Below are 21211 nucleotides of genomic sequence, written 5' to 3'. Positions count from 1 at the left end.
GAAGCAAATGCGATTTTTTTTTTTTTGTTTTTTTTTTTTTAATGTAGTAATTCATATTTTTATTAGTTTAAGATTTCATAGTTTAAGATTAAAGGTCTGGAACAAAGTTTTAACAATAAAACAATTGAAAATAAATTATAAAGACTAGCTCCCCATATTATATTGCATATAGTTGCTGTTAAAAAAAAGGGGGAAACAGTTGGAAAATCAAAGAGATTTATATGCAGGATTGATGACATGCATATCTGGTAACAATATTATTGTAGATAATATAAAAATTTATTGAATTAATAAATAATAAAGGCATGTTTCCATGTAAGTTTTACTATTATCTATGTTTTGATATCTGTTTGCTAGACTCCTTTATAAAAATAAACATGGGAAATAAATTAAAGAAATACCTACTAAAATAATGAGGTTATATTACACACATTGTCTAGTTGTGTCATGGTTTGACTGATTTAAGACTTGTGTTGGTATTTTTTTATTTATTTCACACTTCATGATATCAATGTAAATTGCAAAGTCAATGTGTTTTCTTTTGCCGAAGGAAATTAGTTTTGCTCATACTTTTTCTTTATCCATCCCTTACAGGCCACAACCTTACTTTCACCATGGACCCCATCAACTGCTCATCAGTGGGTCTCTCTGATGTTCTGGCCAGCAAGATGAGTCCCAGTAAGATCCTCCTCTCCCTGACTCTCTCCTTCCTGGCTGTGGCGACCACCACCATCAACTCCCTGGTCATCACTGCTATCCTGATCACCCGCAAACTCCACCAACCAGCCAATTACCTCATCTGCTCTCTAGCTGTGACGGACCTTCTGGTAGCTGTTCTGGTGATGCCCATCAGCATTGTGTACATAGCAGAAGAGACGTGGGTTCTCGGTCCGATCGTGTGTCACCTTTGGTTGGGTGTCGACGTTACATGCTGCACTTGCTCAATTTTACACCTAGCCGCCATTGCGCTTGATCGATATCGTGCCATTACCGATGCCGTGGCCTATTCCCAGAAACGCACATATAAAAGAGCAGTCATAACCATTTTGGCCCTGTGGACACTGTCTGTGCTGGTGTCTCTACCGCCTTTGGTGTGGAGGAAATTCCCTGTGGAACACAAAGACGGGGAGAGGGAAGTCATGGACTGCTTGATTGAGCATGACCATGTGGCTTTCACTGTCTACTCCACTTTCGGAGCATTCTATATTCCACTAACCCTCATTTTGGTTCTTTACTACAAGATCTACAAGGCGGCAGAGACGCTGCGTAACCGTCGAGGGAGCAGCCGATTAGTCAAACAGACAGTGAGCAGCGTCATGCTTCCTGGAATGAGCTCCGATAAAGATATCGCCCTCAGTCCTGAAACATTCTGCCCAGCCGAGAAGTCATTTTCCGATCCGTCGACAGATGGGGAAAGGGTGCGTATTACTTCTTCATCAGGTAATCTCATCAAGGTCCGCAGGAACCCAGGGGCCAGGGAGAGACGGGCGGCTTTTACGTTAGGACTAATCCTGGGAGCCTTCGTGATTTGTTGGTTGCCGTTCTTCCTGAAGGAGGTGATTGTGAATATTTGCCCGAACTGCAGCACTTCTGCTGTGCTCGCAGATTTCCTCACCTGGCTTGGGTACCTCAATTCCCTCATCAATCCGCTAATATACACCATCTTTAATGAGGACTTTAAGAAAGCATTTAAAAAACTTATGCCCCTCTGCTGCAGCAATATCCTGTGAGACTGACTGGGAGGGAAAGAAAAATGTGGTTTTAAGGGACAAAACTTGCAAATAACAATGACAATCCTGTCATACTGTAAATCACTGGACTTCTGCAAGAATATCACATCTTTCAGAGACTTTTCATCTGTATATTGTTTATATAGAGCTTTGGGACATGAGTGCATGTAAAAAACAACTCATTTGCTCCACTTAAAGATTTCAGTATTTTTTAAATGGAGGATTTTATATAAAATTAAAAAGTGTCTGATGCACAAATGTTATGTAAATTGACTCCACCAAAGGGGAAAAGTTGGTTAGCATGGTCCAGTTGCCCCTACTGATATATTGTAACTACACCATCTAGATCCCAAAATATTTTTTCTTCATTAACAGCCATTAAAAAGTTGCTGTGTATACTGACAATTTTTTTTTTTAAAACGTACTGTATAATATTCAGTATTTTAGTGTATTTACATTTAAATGTTTTGTCAGTGAGCGATTTTTGGAATAGTTCACACAATTTAAATTCTGACCCTCATGTCATTCCAAACCTGTAAAAGACCTTCGGGACACAATTTAAGATATGTTTGATGAAATCCAAGAGCTTTCTGACCCTGCATAGACTGCAACACAACTGACATGTTCAAGGCCCAGAAAGGTAGTAAGGACATCGGTAAAATAGTCCATCTGACATCAGAGGTTCAACCGTAAATTTCTGAAGCTACAAGAATACTTATTGTGTGCAAAGAAAACAAAGCTTCATTCAACAATTTCTTCTATTCCGCTTTGTAACATTAAGGTTGAACCACTGATGTCACATGGACTATTTTAAAGATGTCCCTACTACCTTAAACGAGAAGTTGTGTTGCCGTCTATGATGGGTCAGAAAGCACTCGATTTCATGAAAAATATCTTAATTTGTGTTCTGAAGATAAACAAAGGTCTTACAAGTTTGGAATACCATGTGGGTGAGTAATTAATGACAGAATTCTCATTTTGGGGTGAGCTATCCCTTTAAAAGTGTGAATGCCTTCACAGTGCAGCTGTAGTGAAGGGCTTTAGATTGCAAGTTCGTGTTTTGTCACAATGTCATTTTCCTCTTGCTCCAGAGTGATTATGTGATCAAGTGGAGTTGGAAATATCGTAATTAAGAGTTCTGATGACTGAACAAAGCTGTATTTGTGGGTTGGAAACTAGTAATTCTAAATTATACACAAGCTACAGAGTTGTGTTGGAAAAGGTGTGACGATTTGAAACGTTCTGGAAACACTAATTTATACTATAGATGCTATTATACACTAGTCAACATTTGAAGTGGATCAAAACCTTTCAAAGTTGTCCTAAAACCCAAAAGCTTTCTTGTCTTTGGGCAACTTTGATTAACTTTTTTGATCCACCTCAAATGTTGACTGCAGTATAATGTATATCATTAAAAAAGGAAAGCATTTCACAAATTGATTGTACACATGCTGTATTTGTCATTTGTATAAAAGTTAAACAAGTGCAAAGTTAATCATTCAACTTTCATGTAACATTTAGTTTTGATACTATATAATATGCATACGTGCTTTTAATAAGTATATACATTTTCAAACTTTTGAATTCAGATGTAGCTATTTGAGTTAAAAACTTTTTTTGTTTCCATCTTGAATGGGTGGCGTGTAATGAATTTCACTCAAAGGTGCAAGTTTTCCAGGTGCACTTGAAGGCAGCATCAGCCAAATGGAAGCAGTGGCTCTTGGGATTAGGTTCAAGAAAAATCTGGGCGCGGAGCACCCACAAGCAAAGATGGCAGTCACAGCTCTTCTCCCAGGGGGAACCTCCAATGCAAAAAACGGATCCCGAGAGAAAGGCAAGAGGCAGTTCTATCTGGATGGAAGTCAGATCGCTGCATGAACAGCTTTTGTTTGGAAACACATAAATGGTCACAGTTGACCGACTAATCTTCAACTCAGAATTCACTTCGAAATGAGCTATATTTGGGGTCTAATTAGAAGACGAAAGTTATTAATTTATGCCATCACAGTGTTTGTAAACAATGATGGAAAACATTAAAAACCTTGAGTTTCTCTTCCTCCTGAGCTGGAAGTTATACCTTCTCCTTTAGTTAAAAAACACATTTAAATCACTTTGTCATGTGGCATAGACAAATTGCCACAGAGACGACAGCGTTAATGTTTTGCCTTGCCCAGGCATCTATGGTGTGTGCCAGTTTCATTCATTTCTGAAAATGAAAAAGAGATGCAACTCAGAATACTGGCGTGTCGTCAAATTTATCAATGCCATAATTTATCCCAATTAAATAGGTCACTATAGAAGTAATACTGCCCTCTGTTGGATAACAATTGTATTTTATTAGCTCAACTGACAGCAGTTCTGCAACAGGTTGAAATTCCCATCACAAAATAAATACCACACACAGACGCTTAAAAACCCATCCACAAATCAGTTCTCAGAATAGTCAAACATCCTGCAGTCACACATAGTCCAAGCGCTCCCTTCCATTTTGAGGAGCTGCCATATACCGACCCCCACCGGACATTCTTCCTTTTGGGCAAGAGCTGCAAAGGAGTCCTCCACCAATCAGCATGAGAACCGCTGCCCCCCAACAGATAAAGATGGCTGCTCCCAACTCCCTCTTCTGAGCATGGGCCACTAGAGGATTGTAAAAGTCCCCAGTTACCTGATGGGCAGTCCAACTAGATGGCACCAAACCCAAGACCCCTGCAGTGACAAAGAAGGCCCCTCCTGCTACAGCAACCCGCACCTTTGAGAAACCGTCTGGCAAGCAGTTAGTACATTTACAACCTGCAAAACTGGCAAATATTGCGATCAAACCAACAAGGGAAGCAATGATAAGGATTGCTCGAGAGGCCTGTAGGTCTTGAGAAAGAGCCAGCATGGAATCATACACATCACATTTGGCCAGTGCTCTGCACCACACAGCTCATTCACAGCCCTTCCCACATAATCTGCGCCATCACAATGTTGGTTCCAATAAAAGCTGTCACGCGCCAGAGAGGAAGGGCACATGATATGATGATGCCCAGCCAGCCGAGAATGCCAAGCGTAGTTCCAAGGAGCTGTAAGCTGGTAGACATGTCTGCAAAAAATAAAAAAAGGAAAGTGAGAAACCAATAAACTTGAGGAAAGTATGCAGGTAACGGTCTCTGAAAATTAATGGAGCCAAAAGGCAATGTTTTTGTAAAACAATATGAAGTGGAGTCAAAAGGAAGCTAAATAGTTTTGAAAGCAGTGTTGGGAAGGTTACCCCATCTAAAACGTAATTAGTACTTATTTCTATTAGTTTGAAGTAACATTACATTTGATTATTTCCCCAAGTTTCTGATGTTTTCTGATGTTTTCAACTGTTAATCATTTTCAGTTGAATAGCCTACACAAACCCCCCCAAAAAAACAACCTTACCGAATAAGCATGTGTCCTAAAACTCCTAAAACATTGGGGTTTCATATTTTAGATCAGGCAATGCAATTTCTGAAAAATCAATTAAATTTGTATGTGGATGTGTGTGAAAATGTAACCATGTAATGGCACGTGATATGTGTGACAAATGTAATGTATGAGCTTGCAACTACACCCACACCAGTCCAAGCACAAGGGTTTCCACAAAGTCATGAAGCAAAACCAAATAAAATGTACTTATGTGCAAGAAATCAGAACTCTTTTAAAAGATTTGTCATGCCAACAGCAAAGGCCTTGTGCTCTATTCACTTTTAAATTGCTCCAGTGGCTTGAAGATGCTGTTCTCTGCTGTTACTCGTGGAAGTCGTGGCCTAATGGTCAGAGAGTTGGACTCGTAATCCAAAGGTTGCGGGTTCGAGTCTCGGGCCGGCAGGAATTGTAGGTGGGGGGAGTGAATGTACAGCGCTCTCTCTCTCCACCCTCAATACCACGACTGAGGTGCCCTTGCACCGAACCCCCAACTGTTCCCCGGGCGCTGCAGCATAAATGGCTGCCTACTGCTCCGGGTGTATGTTCACGGTGTGTGTGTGTTCACTGCTGTGTGTGTGCACGTTGGATGGGTTAAATGCAGAGCACGAATTCCGAGTATGGGTCACCATACTTGGCTGAATGTCACTTCACTTCACTTAATGACTATCCATCAGTGATTGGCTGATTATTAATCAATGAAGCTGTACTGATAAGGCTGATAATCATTACTCATTATCGGGTTACACATAACAAAAACAGATTTAATTACCAGTTTATTCGATTATTCTTTTATTTAATCAAAAGGGCAAGATGAGTGATTGAGTGATGAGTGATTTTAAACGTGCTGGAGGCATAAAACAAGAAGACCGAAGTGCGCCTGCTGGGAAAACTTAGTTCATTAAGAACACAATTAATGTGATTTGACAACTTATTTGTTTTTGGGATGTTCGAGACCGATAAAATATTAATATTCCAGACCAACCAATAAAATGCTCAGGATGAACCTACGCCGGGACCACCATTTGATTGAATGGTCATCGTCCAATCACAAAAAGGGAATCTGACCAATCAGATGGTTCCGATGGGCGGTTCTTAGCTTCACGGTAACAGTCGTGGTCTCTGTTGTACGCGCTGGTTTAGACAAGCAGTATGGCGGAAGAAGAGAGTGAACTGGAGTTAGACAGGTTTAAGAAAGAACTGGAGACTTTGTTGAACACTAGTGCAAGCGACGAACGCGGACTCCAGAGTAAGACGTACTGTGAAAGATTCTGTGAGGTAAGGTGACAGGCTGGACGAAAGCGTTTGCAAGCTTTATATAAAAAGCAAACAGAGATTTGCTAACCAGTGTTAGCAGCATGTCAGCAGATTCCCCTCCCCCAGTGTACAGCCACCGTGAGCCCAAATCACACTGTATTTTACCTCATTAACTACGGCTGTCTTCAAAATACTGTAGGAGTATATCTCAATAGTCCGAGAGTTCATTTTTAATCACGATTTGTGAAACTCGGGCTGTCACTTTCTTTCTGTTAGCTCCATTAGCCTGGAATGTGGCTAACGGTTAGCATTCCCAAGTTGCATTCCAAAACAAGCAGGCTGCGAAAGATCAGCTTATGCACACTTCATCAGATTTTATTTGCCAGCGATCTTGTGAAACAGAAAACGGACCAGCCGACTTCGATAAATCCTTATACACGACTATAGGGTGTTAAATGATAGAATAACTCGATGCTGTCAATGTTAGCAATAGTTGATGTCTTATTAGCCAGGCTCTGCAAAGGCTGGTTAGTTTCAGCGGTTACTAAGCAGCTTTTCATAGTTAATGAATCCATCCTCCTTTCTGTAAAAGTAAACTCTCTTATAGTGGTTTACGAAAGTTTGATTGACGTTACCTAATTTGTATCAGTAAGTTCATGTACTGCCATTAAGTGCTAGTGACTTCCATGACTATAAACAAACATCAAAAGTCGCTTGACAGCAGTGTTTTCTGGCTTTGGGAGCGTAATATATTCTGTCAATATTTTCTTTTTCTATTAATTGTCTCTTCTTTTTTTCTAGTTGGTGGTGGAGCAAACCGGACGATGGCAAGTGCCTCTTCCCCAGCTCCAGGTGTTGCAGAGTGCCCTGTGCTGTTTTGTCCATAGTGTGGCATCATTCCCTCCAGAGTGTGAGCATGTACGCTACACTCTGAGTAGTCTGGCCCTGTGAGTATATACTTCTGCTTTTGTCATTAAATCTTACTTAAAAATGCTGTAAAACTTGTAGGAAGTAGAGCACACATTTAAGTCACCAGACTGTCGCCATTGACTCCCCCTCATGTCATAAACCCGTGTGACTTTATTATTGATATTTGATATTTTGAAGAATGTTGTTTGCCAAACAGACATAGTTTACCAAAAAAGAAAACAAAACACGGAGGCATTTCTCAAAATATCTTTTTTTTTTTTCACAGAAGAAAGTCATACAGGATTGGAATAGGGATGTGCGGGGTGACTAATTTCTTTAGCGTTTAAACAGAGGTGTTGTAACCGACCAGTCTAACAAACCCCCAGACAGTTAAAAACTGTCTGTAAAAGTGACTTGAAATATCTTACTGCGTCATACAGTCAAATGTAATACTGAATGCTAATGAAAAATAGGTTAATACTGTGTGGTACTGGTATTGTCCCTCATTACCAGTAGTATAACAAGCCTATAAATGTGACGTGACCCATACTCGGAATTTGTGCTCTGCAATTAACCCATCCAAAGTGCACACGCACAGCAGTGAACACACACACACAGTGAACACACACCCGGAGCAGTGGGCAGCCATTTATACTGAGGCGCCATGGGGAGCAGTTGGGGGTTCAGTGCCTTGCGCAAGGGCACCTCAGTCATGGTATTGAGGGTGGAGAGAGCGCTGTACATTCAATCCCCCCACCTACAATCCCTGCCAGCCCGAGACTTGAACCCGCAACCTTTGGATTACGAATCCGACTCTCTAACCATTAGGCCACGACTCAAGGTTAGCAAGGTTACTGTAATATGCCTATAAGCAATTGTTATATGCCAGTTTTGATATCTGGATGTCTGTAAAGTTAATTCTCAATTCATGGGTAAACAGTGTGTGTTAAAATTGCTGAGGTTGAGTTGACAATAGTAATTCAAAAAGACAGCGAATGCAATGTACATTCCAAATCATCTTTGCCCACCTCCTAATATACAACTAATCCTCCTGTCTGAATAGGACCTAAATCCACTGGAAGTTATAAAAGTCGCTAAAAGGGTTACAGTGTAATCTATTGGAGCAAGAGGTTGTAAAAGTAAATAATTACAGAATAACTTTTTTGTTATTTACAGGAGTATCTTCGAACTGCTGTTGTTCTTTGGAAAAGATGAATTCATCGAGCATCCTTTAAAAGACATTCTAGACTCATTCCAGGTAACTGCATTACCTCAATCCTATTATTCTTGGGGGAAGCATCATGTTGAATTCTGCTTACTGGACTTTGAGGGCTTATCGTGATGTGTTACTCATATGTTTCCATGTATATGATTTGATGTTTTAAAATGGTCTTTCTGTTCTATTCTAGGATTGCTATGCGAGCCTGGTAAGCCACCAGAATGTTTACCTTCTGCAGGTTAGACATATTATGAAAGATGGCGGTCCTTGGGCAAACCCTGTTCTTCAGGCCATTCTCAAGGATTCAGAACTACCACAAGAAGAAGGTCAGTCAATCAAGCTTTTGTTTAAAAACAGAGTCTCAACAAATGAACTATATGCGTTTCCTGAACCGTTAAAGGAATTGATTATTATATGACTCTTATTTATTGTTTTTGTTCACAGTGGACAAATATCTGAACTCAGAAGTATCCATTTTCTTTGAGCTACGTGTGCGTTATCTGGTGGCATGTGAGAGGCTTCCGGAGGCGTTGGCACTGACAAGGAGATGTATCCGGCACTCTGTTGTAGGGAGGCATCTCTATTTCAAGCAAGCCTACCTCATCTGCCTTTGGAGGGCTTCTCTTCTTGAGCACTTGAACAAGGAGGTGAGCGAGAAGTTATTTAAGTAATAGCTACACCAAGACCTGGGCACTAAAACGGTATCATTATTTATCGACGGTACACCTTCATTGATAACGCTAGAAAAATGTCTGATATACACGCAGGTTTCATGTAATGGCACGTGATATGTGTGACAAGCAGACAGCACATATGAACACCGCTGAAATGAGTGCGGTGCCTTCGTGTGGTGAGGAGATTGTGACTAAAAAATTTATATTAGCCGAATTTAAAATAAAAATTTGAATGCAAAAACGGTGCAATCGAATGTTAGGTGTGCTTAGGGGAGCCTTATTAGTAGCGCACGAGATGCGGTGATAATGTAAGTATCATTGTTGCATTTGAATGTTTTGTTAGTCTATCCAGTTGAACCCATGAGATGTGCTGCTACTGCGTTATTCTTTCAAAATATTAAGAGAAATATAGAAACTCAATTCGGAGATGATCTTGATCAGGTTAAAGGAACACTCCACTTTTTTTGAAAATAGGCTCATTTTCCAACTCCACACGAGTTAAACAGTTGAGTTTTCCCGTTTTCTAATCCATTCAGCTGATTATTCTGGCAGTAGCACTTTTAGCGTAGCTTAGCGTAGATCATTGAATCTGATTAGACCGTTAGCATCGCGCTCAAAAATGACCAAAGAGTTTTGATATTTTTCCTATTTAAAACTTGACTCTTCTGTAGTTACATCGTGTACGAAGATTGACGGAAAATGAAAAGTTGCGATTTTGTAAGCCGATATGGCTAGGAACCTGAGAACGCATTTGGGCGCATACAAGAGACAGAGAGAGAGAGAGAAGCTGTGACATGATGTCACCACTGCAACTCTTTAAAACACAACACACAAGGCAAACCGAAATGTTCTGAAGTGTGCTTACATTTCTAGGGTCATATGGTTTTATGAGTCCATTCATAAAAACGGAATTTACTCTATAGCGCGGAATGACACGGAATTCATATGCCATGGAATTTTTGGATGAATAAAAGGTCTGTCACTTAATTCGAATCGCGATATGAACTAGTGTATGTGAATATTAAAATGCAAAAAGACGGTTTAAATATGAATTCTGTATGTTCCGTTAGCCTCGGTATGTATGAATGACGGAGACGTGGTTTTGTTTACTACACAAATACTGAAGCACACGTGAACTTGTGGTGATTTTTGGCCTTTGCATCTCACTACATATGACATGAACTTACAGGCTTGTGAGTCACTTCATGAGAATTTTACCATTTTATTTGAGAAAACTGGCATCATATACTGTATACACAGAAACTTCATGGCAACCTGTCAAAATAAGTGCGGTTTAACATGTAACAGAAATATATTATTCTTGTATTACTTTTGTACAGTATAATGTACATCTTTATATATTCCATTTACTGTCAAATTTAAATAATTATTTTGATCACTTAATTGTTTTATTACAACCACATTAACCACTTAATTGTAGAAAAAATACAATTATTATTAAAACTTTTTAAAAGGAATATTTACACAATTTTTCTACCATGTATTAATTTTAACAGTAAACCTCTGTTTGTTTGCCAAAAAAATAAAAGGGTTTCATTTTCATTTGATTAAAAGTAAATAAATGCCTTTGTTTGATTATCAGAAAAAATAAAACGCACTAGAATTTCTGGAAGAAAAAAAAAAAATTGTAGGGCCCTATTGTTCAAAATTTTGAAATTGAGAGTTTGGGACTTATTTTTTCTCTGAAATGTTTTTGTTATTACGCAGAGAGTAAAGTACCGAAAAAAGGTACCGTTGAGTACTGGTACAGAATTTCAGGTACCGTACCGGTTTAAAATGTGAACTGTACCGGTGGCGGCTGGTGAAAAAATTGAGGTGGGGCTGTGTTCACAATAAATTCACAATAAATCAAAGCAATATGATTTATTGCAATGCAGACAAAGTTAACAAAAAGTTACTTGTTTATTCATTAAGTCATCTCCGATCAGTTATTTACCAGTCTCAATTTTTTCCCAATTTATCAATTTTGGATACTTTCATGACTGATTTTTAGTTAAATTTTGGATACTTCCATGACTGATTTAGTTAAATCTTGGATACTTCCATGACTGATACAAATCTGAGGATAACATGTACTCTTGTACATCAATGTGGTGAAAAAAAACCTGCATTGTCTTTTTTTTTTTTTTTTTTTTTTTTTTTTTTTTTTTTTTTTTTTTTTTACTACTTTGTACAGGAATGTTGCTTTTCTCTCCTTCTGATTGACAAACTTCTCAACTACTTTCAAGGAATGAAGTCAGGAATGTCTTTGACCAGTTTCTTCTCAATAGAAAGCATTGTCAGAGCATTAAGGCGATCCTGGGTCATTGTATTTCTTAGGAAAGTTTTGATCCTCTTCAAAGTAGAAAAGCATCTCTCTGACTCTGCTGTTGTCATAGGCGTGGTGATTATGATCTTGAGAAGACTGACAGTCTCTGTGAAAGTACTTTGAAGATTGTTCTCAATGAAAAACTGGTACAGAGGAACTGCACCACTGCCAACCCTAAACTCCCTAAACCAGTGTCCTCGGTCACTTGCTGCTGGTCAGATGATGCATTGTCCCCACACAGAAAGGGAATTAGGTCCCTGGTCCAAAAGATGTTAATAAATAATAATTAAAATAAATAGATGTGCTCTATGGCAATCATTCATTTTGATGGCAAGGCACAATTAAAGACTTCACAGACAACAAATCTTTCCAACAACAACAGCTTTATCAGCCAATAGTAAAGGGTATTTACCTGATTGCTAGAATGTTGTTTGTGAATCCCTGGACAGCTGCTTTAATGTAGACAGGGTCGATGTTCCTCTTCTGCAGCTGGTTGAATAGCATGTCTACATTTGGCATGATCTTGTGAAACAATGCCAGGAAAAAACAGAAAGCCTCGTCTTCAAGCATCCTCACAAAACCCCCTGACTCTCTGACAGTTGAGGAATCAAAGTTCCCTGAGTCTTTGATGATCTGAAAACATTTTAAAAGGTCATCCTTGTGTTCGTACACAGTGTTTACAGCACGACTTTGGAAGTTCCACCGTGTTATAGAGGCCCTGGGAAGTCTGTGCGCAACCACTTGGTCAAGCACGGCGATTCGCTTGGGTGACCTGGAGAAGGCGGCAGAAAATCCACCAAGGTCAGAAAAAAAAGTGCCGATTCTGGGGATGTGTGTCCTGCTGCATGATGAGGTTCAGCTGATGCACGTAGCAGTGAACGTAGTGAGCATTTTTGCAGACGTCCATTATCTTATGCTGCCGGTGCTTCCTCTCATCACAGTAGCCCCGTCATAAGTTTGGGCAATTGCTTTGTTTTTTTGTCCATTTGGTAGAATGGTACTTAGACTGTCCAGAAGTGCTGTAGCAATGGAGTCGGCGTTTGCATTCTGGATGGTAAAGAACTCCAAGCGCTCTTGGATGTTACCATTGGAATCGATGTAACGTAGCACAAGCACCAGCTGACAGCGGGTGAAAATGTCAGTCGTCTCGTCAACTTGAATGGCGATGAAATCAGCGGCAGTTACTTCCTCCAGAATGTAATCCTTTACCACTGATAGCATGGAGTCCAACAGCTCGTATTGTACCGTCTTTGATATGCCCTTAAAAACGATTGCTGTCTTAAGGTGCTCCTCTAGCACATTGTCTAGCGAGGCAACAAAATCCACTAAACCCCTAAAAATGCAGGGTTGTCTGACGAGTTGGTCTCATCGGGCCCACGCAAGGCCAACTCAAAAGCCCCACAAAACTTAACACAATAAATTATCTTGGATAAAATATACCTGCTTTTTATCCACCTCCTCGTTGCGTTTTCTTATCGCAATCCTGTGGCCGTCGTCTAACTGAGTAGCGATGTTTACTCTTCCCAAAATGGCTAGTTTGACGGAATTATCCATGTGTGCCCTGGTGTTCTCGTGTTTTCTTAGTTTCTCGGACAGGTGCTTCATATCTCTCACTCCCGCAAATGTCCATGCTGGATCTGCCCCAGTTGCTTTAAACAGCAAGCACGGAAAAAAAATAAGGCATTAGCAGAGACTCATCCACATAGCCAGGCCTTTTTGGTGTACCAACGGGAAGAGTAGCTTTGCATGTTGTACTTCCCTTTTTCACTTGTCTGCTGTCTGATTAAGAGGTCAGGCTGATCTGGACCCAGCTCCTTTACCTTCAGTTTTTCTGCCAAGTTCTCCTCTCAAACGGACATTGGAGTAGAGATTGTACAGAGTTAGGTTCGTGTCTGGAATTACTAACACCTGAGTCCGCCATTGTCACGTAATTGAAAATTGCACCACTACAGACCAGCCTTGATTTTAGCAGCTTGGGGCGACAGAAAAATCGCCCATTTCAATTAAGATTTGAGGACGCTGATTGGCTAAATTTTGTCACATCTTGAATCAGCATTTGACTAAATTCTACAAAGACTCGCCTCCTGTGGGCGATTTCTTGATCTTTCCTCAGCTGAAATTGAGACATGCTGACAGGCAGAGAGGTCATATGGTGATGGTGAAAACATATTTTTCACAGAAGATTTTCTAATATATCACATCATACAAATATACATTTAAATAATTTATATAATTATTATTTTGTGTGTGTGGTTCAGGGAGGGCGGCGCCCTCTATTGGCCAGCTGCCACTGAACGGTACCCAACCCTATATATCGCTGATATTTTTCATCAAAAAAAGTAAAAAAGGATGAGAGCCTTTTTTTTTTTTTGGTGTCCATGGCAAGTGCGTCTTTTTCCATTGAGCTTAAGTTAAATATATAAAAAAAAGAGGGATTGCAAGTTGTATGAATAGTTGTATATTATATAATTAAAACATTTTCGTCCTGCTTTTTTGCAGTATCTGGACTGTGTAACCTGCACTGCAAACGATTGGTGCAGAAGACTGGAATGCCTCATTTATAATTAACGAAGCATAGATGTGGTGTAAATAAGAGACTTATTGTGCAGTGTTGGCTTCATTGATTAATAATGGTAGCATTCTTGAAAGTCTAGAACTCTGCACATAGTCAGTGAACGTTTGCTGGGCTGAAACGGTGAGGTGTAAGGTAGAACATTTATTAAAAATTTAGTACAATTAAAAAAATAAATAAATTTATGTGCAAAGAGGGCCAGTGTCAATTTGGCCTCTTAAAGTCCACATAAAGAAAAGCACATGCATTTGTCTCATGCAAAATAAGTATTTTACTGTAAAATAATGCAATATTAGGGCTGTGACGGTGGCTTTTTTTTAAAACTACTGTTCTAGTAAAGGGGCCGACCACAGCAGTTAGCGGTTGATGTACAAATGACACTTTTGATGTGATTCAGACTTTAAAAGCGCATCAAAATACAAAGTCCTTGAACATGGAAAGCAGAAATGTAATATCTAGAAATTTAGAGGGCTGTGGGACACAAGCAGGATAGAGGCCGTCTCTTCTCTCATGTATTCACGTTTCTCTCAATATTCTAATGCAGTTGACTCTGTAAATGGACAAAAGTTAATTATATTTTCCACAGAAGCAAGACATTTAAATTGGATGTTGAGCTGCTGGGGAAAGCAAAACCGAATTACCAGCATTTATCTAAAAAATAGATATTCAAAAAAAATTCCACAACTTGTTCATTTGTGCCTTTGGCTTATTAAGTGCCCCAACTCAGACATCACAAACACAGCTTTTACGGATCTTTAAAGGTGAAGGCATGTCTCAGCAGTTAAAACTAGGCTACTTTCAATGAAACATCCAACATATTAGGAATGCTTTTAACAAAGTTTAGCTTACCTGTTGAGGAGAAACTCTGTAACAGTTGAAACCCAGACATTCCATCAAATTTCTCCATCTTTTAAAAACATTCCCTGTGTTTATCCTTGTTATGAGGAGGAATCCTTAATTTAGTGGCACTGCAGTGGGGTGATTGTCATGCAAACTATACAATATCACATTATAGTCTGTTCTTGTGTAGGACAGCAGTGTGTTTTTTATATATATATATATATATATATATATATATATATATATATATATATATATATATATATGTGTAAATAAATAAATAAACCTGGAGCTTTAAATAACCTCAAACTATACAATATCACATTAGGTTGACTTGGCTTACATTTACGTGGTTTGTTCTGTTTAGTGGTCTTAAAAAGATATTAAAAATGTCCAAATAATTTTGTTTTAATCTGTTGGATTATATTGCAATATATTGTTTTAAAATATTGGAATATGATGAACAATGTCATAGATCACACTATTGTTTTCTTTTCTAAAGATGGCAGACATCGATGGGAAGGATGCTGCAGAGATACTCTGCATGATGGAGAATGAAGAGAAAGATGAGACTGTTTTGATGATGAGTAAAGGCTTCCTATCTCAAAAGCTCCAAATTGGAGAAATGTATTACCTTTGGTGGGTCTCTCGTGCTCTATGAACATTTACAAGGGGAATTGTTCAGTGTATTGCCCCTCTTTGTAGCATTCAATATTTTTACACAATCATCGTAACAGCCTGACCAGAAGATAGTACTGAAGCCGCAGAGGATCACAGTCTTATTTCACTTTTTTTTTTTTTTTCTCCATAAAGGGATTTGGTCTTCATATGGAGCAGACTCTACCTGCGATTGAACCTCTCCAAGCAGGGCTTCCTAGAGGAATGCAAAATAATGATCCTGTCATCCACCAACATTAAAGCGATTTTCCCATTTATGAAGGTGATTTTGGCAGAGGTAAGATATTTTGTCATTGTATTAAACGTAATTGTAGACAGACACAAATCGAACTGAACACACATTTATTATTTATATTTGTACTATAATATTTATAGTACAATAGTTTTTATGAAATGTTCTTTTTAAGTGTTTTTTTATTGAAATGACCACAGCAATAAAATTTGTGGTTTTATTTTTTCAGTTTGGAAAAGATGGCCTGGGGTTTTGTGTGGAGCTTTGTGCACGAGCCTTGCAGACTGACGTTAGGAATGATCCAGTCACCAAGTCTCTTATCTACAAAACAATTGCATACCTGCTCCCTAATGACCTTGATGTCTGTAGGGCTTGTGCACTGCTAGTTTTCTTCCTAGAGAGAACTGTTGAGTCATACAAGAACGTGTTCCTCCTATATACTCACCCTGATCAAGAGTACCATGCAGACAGCAGTCTTGTGGGTAACAGTGTACGCTTTGAGGTTCTCCAGATCCTGAAAAAAGACCTGCACTTTGACCCGGAGTTCTGGAGCCTTCTCAACATTGAAACAAACTGTCTGAAGCTAATGAATGATAAAGTTGGTAAAGCAGCTTTATGTGAAATCATGCAGAGGGACAAGTGGATGCCAAGCTGCTGTGTGAAAGGATGTTGTCAGTGTTATGCAGAAAACACATATGGGACTATCAGTAAAGCAGAGAAACATACCAATCGAAAAAAACAGGAAGGGGAGTCAGTGAAAACTTGGGTTAATTCTGCCTCAGGGGAAACATCCTCCAAAACTCCAGGCAAAAGGCGGGGGAGGAAGCCAGGGACACGGCTTGTAAAAGATTCAGAGGCCTGTACCATTCGACGTTCATTTAGGCAATTGGACTCAGCAAAGAATCATGCCAGGCAACTTAATAGTAGACGCCAGAGACACCTTTCGCGGCAGACAGAGATGAACACTCTGAAGCGCAAGGGAAGGAAACCACAATGGCTTTTGGACCAGTTGGCTGCCCAAGCAGAAAACGGTGAACCTCAGCAAGACAAGAAACCAGGAAGGAAACCAAAGCAGTCAAATCTTTTAAAGGATATTTCAGTTGAGGTGCCATTAAGTGAAATTACAATGACATTTTCCTACCCTGATAATGAAGTTGACCTCTCTTCTGATGTCCAGGCCTCACTGTTTTCCATGGAGACCCCTCATATGACTAAAAGCAGTACTGACAAAATTGCTTCAGAAGATAATTTGAAATGGCCTGACAGAGCTACATCTCTTATCGAGTTACTATCAGCAGAATCTAATCCATGTAGGAAAAAGGACTTAAAGGTGAGGGAGGAGATTGTTTTCCAAGAGCAAGGCCTTTCTATGGTTCGTAAATTCCACACATATTCAAGACCAGTTGAATTAGAAGGAATATCAGTCAACAGTTTACCCAAAGATGAAGTTAAGGTGGACCATAATGAATCCAAACAAGAACGACAGTCTGCTGAGCAACAGTGTGAACCGGCAGAACGCCTTGAAGCTGCTGCACAGGATAAAAATGCTGTGGAAATCAAGGCTACACCAGTCCTAGTTACAAATGAGGAAACATCCACTCCTGCTGAAGCCATTCTTGAGCCAGTTAAAGAATTCATTGAACATCCAAAAGTTAATGAGTTATCAAGTCCCCAAGATGCAAACACCAAATATCCAGACTATGGTCCTTACAGTCCTATTAGTCCTCCAGAAAATACTACTGTTGATCTTCCACCAGAAGTGACTATTCTTACCACAGCTGATGCCATTCCTATACCTGAAAGTACACCAGAAAATGTCACAGATCTTCATGAGGATGCTCCTCCAGTTCTCACTGAAGTGACGATGCTCCCTAATGCTACAGTCACTACTTTGAATGAAAGCGAGATTGCCACTTCTTGTAAAATTGAGCATGAGAGCATGGAGATGCCAGCACTGTCACCAAGACCTGAGGAGACATCACCGGAAATGCACGCAGCTGTTGATGGTCTAGTGCCTGACCTTATTCCCCCAAGTGATGCAAGTTGCCAGCTTTCAGTTAACTGCAGCCTTTGCAATAAAGAAACCAAATACCAATACATTCTGCGGCATGCAATGTGGCATCATCGGATTGACAGAAAGTGCATGTTCTGTCACAAATGCTACACTCATGGGCGCAGCCCGTCAGTCCATTTTAAAGTGCATATTCAAGAGCTGAAAAAGTCTAATGGGCTTATTAATGAAAATATTTGTGAGAATGCCACTGAGAGCACCTTGCGACGTTCCCAGACAAGACTGTTTAAACGTGTGAATCCGGCCATGAAGAATAGATTTAGAAACATCAAAATGAGGTTAAACTGTACTTTGAACATTACAGATTTGCACAGGGAAGGGCAAAGTTCAGAGCCTAAGGTGAGATTGCGGGCAAGGTTAGTTAAGAATTCAGATCCCCCAAGTACATCGGAAGAACAAAAGGAGAAAGTTTGCAAGATGAAGAGAAAACGTGTGTTAGCAAAGAGATCTCGGTCCACAGATGAGAACAAAAAGTTTTTCAGAATGGGACTAGAAAGGAAGAGAGCAAAGACTATGCAAACACTAACCCCAGATGACAACCATTCAGATACCAAGGGCAACTTGGCTCATAGGGTAAATGGAGTAATCAGAAAGAAAAGAAAAGTGAAGAGTGAGCCTGAGAAAAATACCCTTGATGGAAAGGTTCAGACATCATTACCACAGGACAGCAAAGTGAAAACTGAGAGTGTAGAAAGTCAGAAAGTCAATGTCAAGACTGAATCTGAGAATGTAGAAGTGACAAAAGACAAGAGCAAAACAAAATTGAAAAGAAAAAATAAAATGCTGGACTCTGGGCTGAAAAAGAAGATTACTCATGGAGATCAAAAAGACGGTGGAGAAGATGTAAAGAAGAGGAAAATAAACAGTCCGGAAGGCAGTTCTGAGAATCAGGAACCCAAAGACAGTAAGACTGAATTTAAGGAAATGAATCCAATGGGGCATAAGAATGGGACTCCCCCAAAACCCAAACAGCCTTCCACACCATTCCAGGGAAAAAGAACTGGAGCATCTACGCAAGTCAGATGCCCTGTGGAGATATGCACATTTAGTGCAAAGTCAATCCTTGTCCTTTCACATGTGCTGTCTCACCACCATGGTGACAAGAAGGCGCTTGTGTTCTTTTTCAACTTTGGAAAGGAAAAATGTCTTTTCTGTTGCAGAAAGATATTCAACCCTCAGCATTTTTTTGACCATGTGATATGCCACAGAGGTGAGCTGAAGTTCCCATGCAACCATTACGGCTGCAAGGAAAGGTACCAAACACGTATGGAGCTTAGTGAACACATGTCAGGCCATCATCCCTTGAAAGCGATGTGCTGCTTTCCTGGCTGCTCTATGCAAGTTGAGAGCAGTATGCTCCTGTATAAGCATGAGAAAACACATTATCGACCCGATACAAATTCGGGAAAAAATTCATTCCCCAAAGAATCTGAACCAACAGGGCACGGAGCCCCTCGAAGCCAGGAAGATAATATGGAGGCACAAGCAAATTCTTCAGTCAGTCAACAAATTCTGGGTGCAGCCAATTCAAAGGGTCCTGCAAATCAAGATGATGATGGAAAACCTTTGGTCCTCAATAAAGGTTCTGTAAACTACAGTAGCAAAAACCATAGCCTTGTTAATGGGCATAGCGAGGGTGACAAAGTTCATTCCAAACCTTCAGATCCAGTCATTAAAGAGCAGGAACCAACGGTTTTAGGAAAACCTGTAACTAAATTCATTCGACCTCTTCCCTCAGCCTATCTGGATGAGTCTTACATTAGCATGCCAAAACGCTGGAAGGAACCCCAGGTGGGCTCAAACTTATTAGGCTCTGTGTCAAAGCCAGAAAATCTGCCTACCAAGCAGCGCTGCTCTCGATGCTTTCAGTCTTTCAACAGTGAAGAAGAGCTGCAGACACATAAGGATAAATGCACATCCCTTTTTGGTTTTGATTCGGATGATGAAAGTAAGTACCTTTTTTTTTTTTTTTATGAATCTCACGTTTATTTAATTTTTGTTGTTGAATACTTTGTTTTTGTTTTCAACAGGTGCCTCGTGAATTTGGAGAAGCAAGCCTCTGTACTGAGAACATTGCTAAATGCTGCTGTGGGCAATCAGCGTTCTTACGTGTTTGCTTAACATCTTTGTCAGCATCTCGAAATGGATCTAGTTTGAGAACTACATGGGAAATAAATTGTCCCTCGTAGTCTTCTATACCGGTCTGCTGCTTTATTTTAGAGCGAAGGTCTTTTAATTCTTCTTTAAAAAAAAAAATCTGACATTGTCATTTTTTTTTTCAAAGCCTTTTGAGACTTGGGACTTTTTTTTTTACTTGATTGTCACATTTGCTAGAAAATGAATAAGTTCTTCTTTCTATAAAATGCACAACAGATGCTTTTGACTCTCTCCCTCACTTCCTGTCACAGAGCTTAACCTGGTCTCTCATTTTTTTGCTTGTCTTTTCAATTCCTGGATATGAGATGCCATCAAGGACCATGACACTACAAGACGAGTTGGTCTGTCTTTCTGTTCAGGGTAAATACCTGCTCTAGAAAGCACAAAATGTTGTGCTAAGTGGTGGTTAATGAAAGGTTTAACTTGGCTGTTTTGAGACAATGGGTCAGGTATTTACCAGTGTTACATTGTGCTTTATGAGCTGAATTACTGGATGCAAACTCGTAGGCCACTCTAAGTATTGCAAGCACACTCTAAATATGTTTTTATTATTTTTTAAAAGACTTAATATGTGAACCTTTGTAAATTGTTACTAATTGCATATTTTGCAAATGTTATTAACTTGCTTATGTTTAAGTCAGTGGACACTTGGGAAGAATTAGAGACATAAAGTCTTTAAATGAAGGACTTTGACTTCGGTTGAGAAAGCTTAAAGAACTGTCGGCCTATAACTGGTGCTGCTGGAAAGGCCTAGTCTTTAAGACTGCAGATTCTCCTGTTAATGGAGGAGTGTATATGTGCCACAAAGCCTCATTGAACATTGTCATGACATATTCTAAATGACTTCTCTTTAAATTCAAGAAAATTGTAAGGGGAGGACTAATTTGTGTCTCAGACAGAGGCATGTTTATAGCTGATGAACCGTAACTGTCTTATTTATTTTTTTTGTATCTTCTGTAAATGTTTGAAGAGTTTAAATAGTATATGGTTGGATTGGGTGACTGGGTTTATATATCAAGAGCTTTTTTTGTCCTGATTAATAAACAAATTTGAAGGAGAGTTGTTTGTTGTTTTATTGTATACGATACAACGGCTGTATATTGTTAGCGCA

At 39.6% G+C, this 21211-nt stretch overlaps 3 protein-coding genes and 1 pseudogene across 5 annotated transcripts in view; 3 read left to right on the top strand and 1 right to left on the bottom strand.

The window, feature by feature from the left end:
• Positions 1-21211, top strand: part of LOC306873086 (high affinity choline transporter 1-like) — a gene marked incomplete at both ends in the record, with an annotated part of 376914 nt that overhangs the window by 3198 nt on the left and 352505 nt on the right. The window lies entirely within an intron of this gene.
• On the top strand, positions 615-1730 carry LOC306873090 (5-hydroxytryptamine receptor 1F-like; the record flags this gene model as incomplete). Its single annotated transcript, XM_079422124.1, has 1 exon — positions 615-1730. The coding sequence occupies one exon, from the start codon at positions 615-617 to the stop codon at positions 1728-1730; it is 1116 nt and encodes a 371-aa protein (XP_079278250.1).
• On the bottom strand, positions 4189-4813 carry LOC306872246 (claudin-like protein ZF-A9; annotated as a pseudogene). Its single transcript has one exon. The product of its transcript is annotated as a claudin-like protein ZF-A9 (transcript).
• Positions 6290-21159, top strand: LOC306873082 (uncharacterized protein). Of its 2 annotated transcripts, XM_079422099.1 has the most exons (9): positions 6290-6440; positions 7221-7366; positions 8505-8586; positions 8738-8873; positions 8992-9194; positions 15465-15601; positions 15776-15917; positions 16102-19891; positions 19974-21159. In XM_079422099.1, the coding sequence occupies exons 1-9, from the start codon at positions 6315-6317 to the stop codon at positions 19982-19984; spliced, it is 4773 nt and encodes a 1590-aa protein (XP_079278225.1). In that variant the 5' UTR covers positions 6290-6314; the 3' UTR covers positions 19985-21159. The 2 variants fall into 2 exon arrangements, with proteins under 2 accessions (XP_079278225.1, XP_079278226.1); XM_079422100.1 differs by lacking the exons at positions 6290-6440; positions 7221-7366 and adding an exon at positions 8028-8169.

Source organism: Barbus barbus (assembly GCF_936440315.1).
Source record: "Barbus barbus genome assembly, chromosome: 7".
NCBI classification, from domain to species: domain Eukaryota; kingdom Metazoa; phylum Chordata; class Actinopteri; order Cypriniformes; family Cyprinidae; genus Barbus; species Barbus barbus.
The sequence above is the reverse complement of the archived record's forward strand: the minus strand, read 5'-3'. Positions and strand labels throughout refer to the sequence as shown.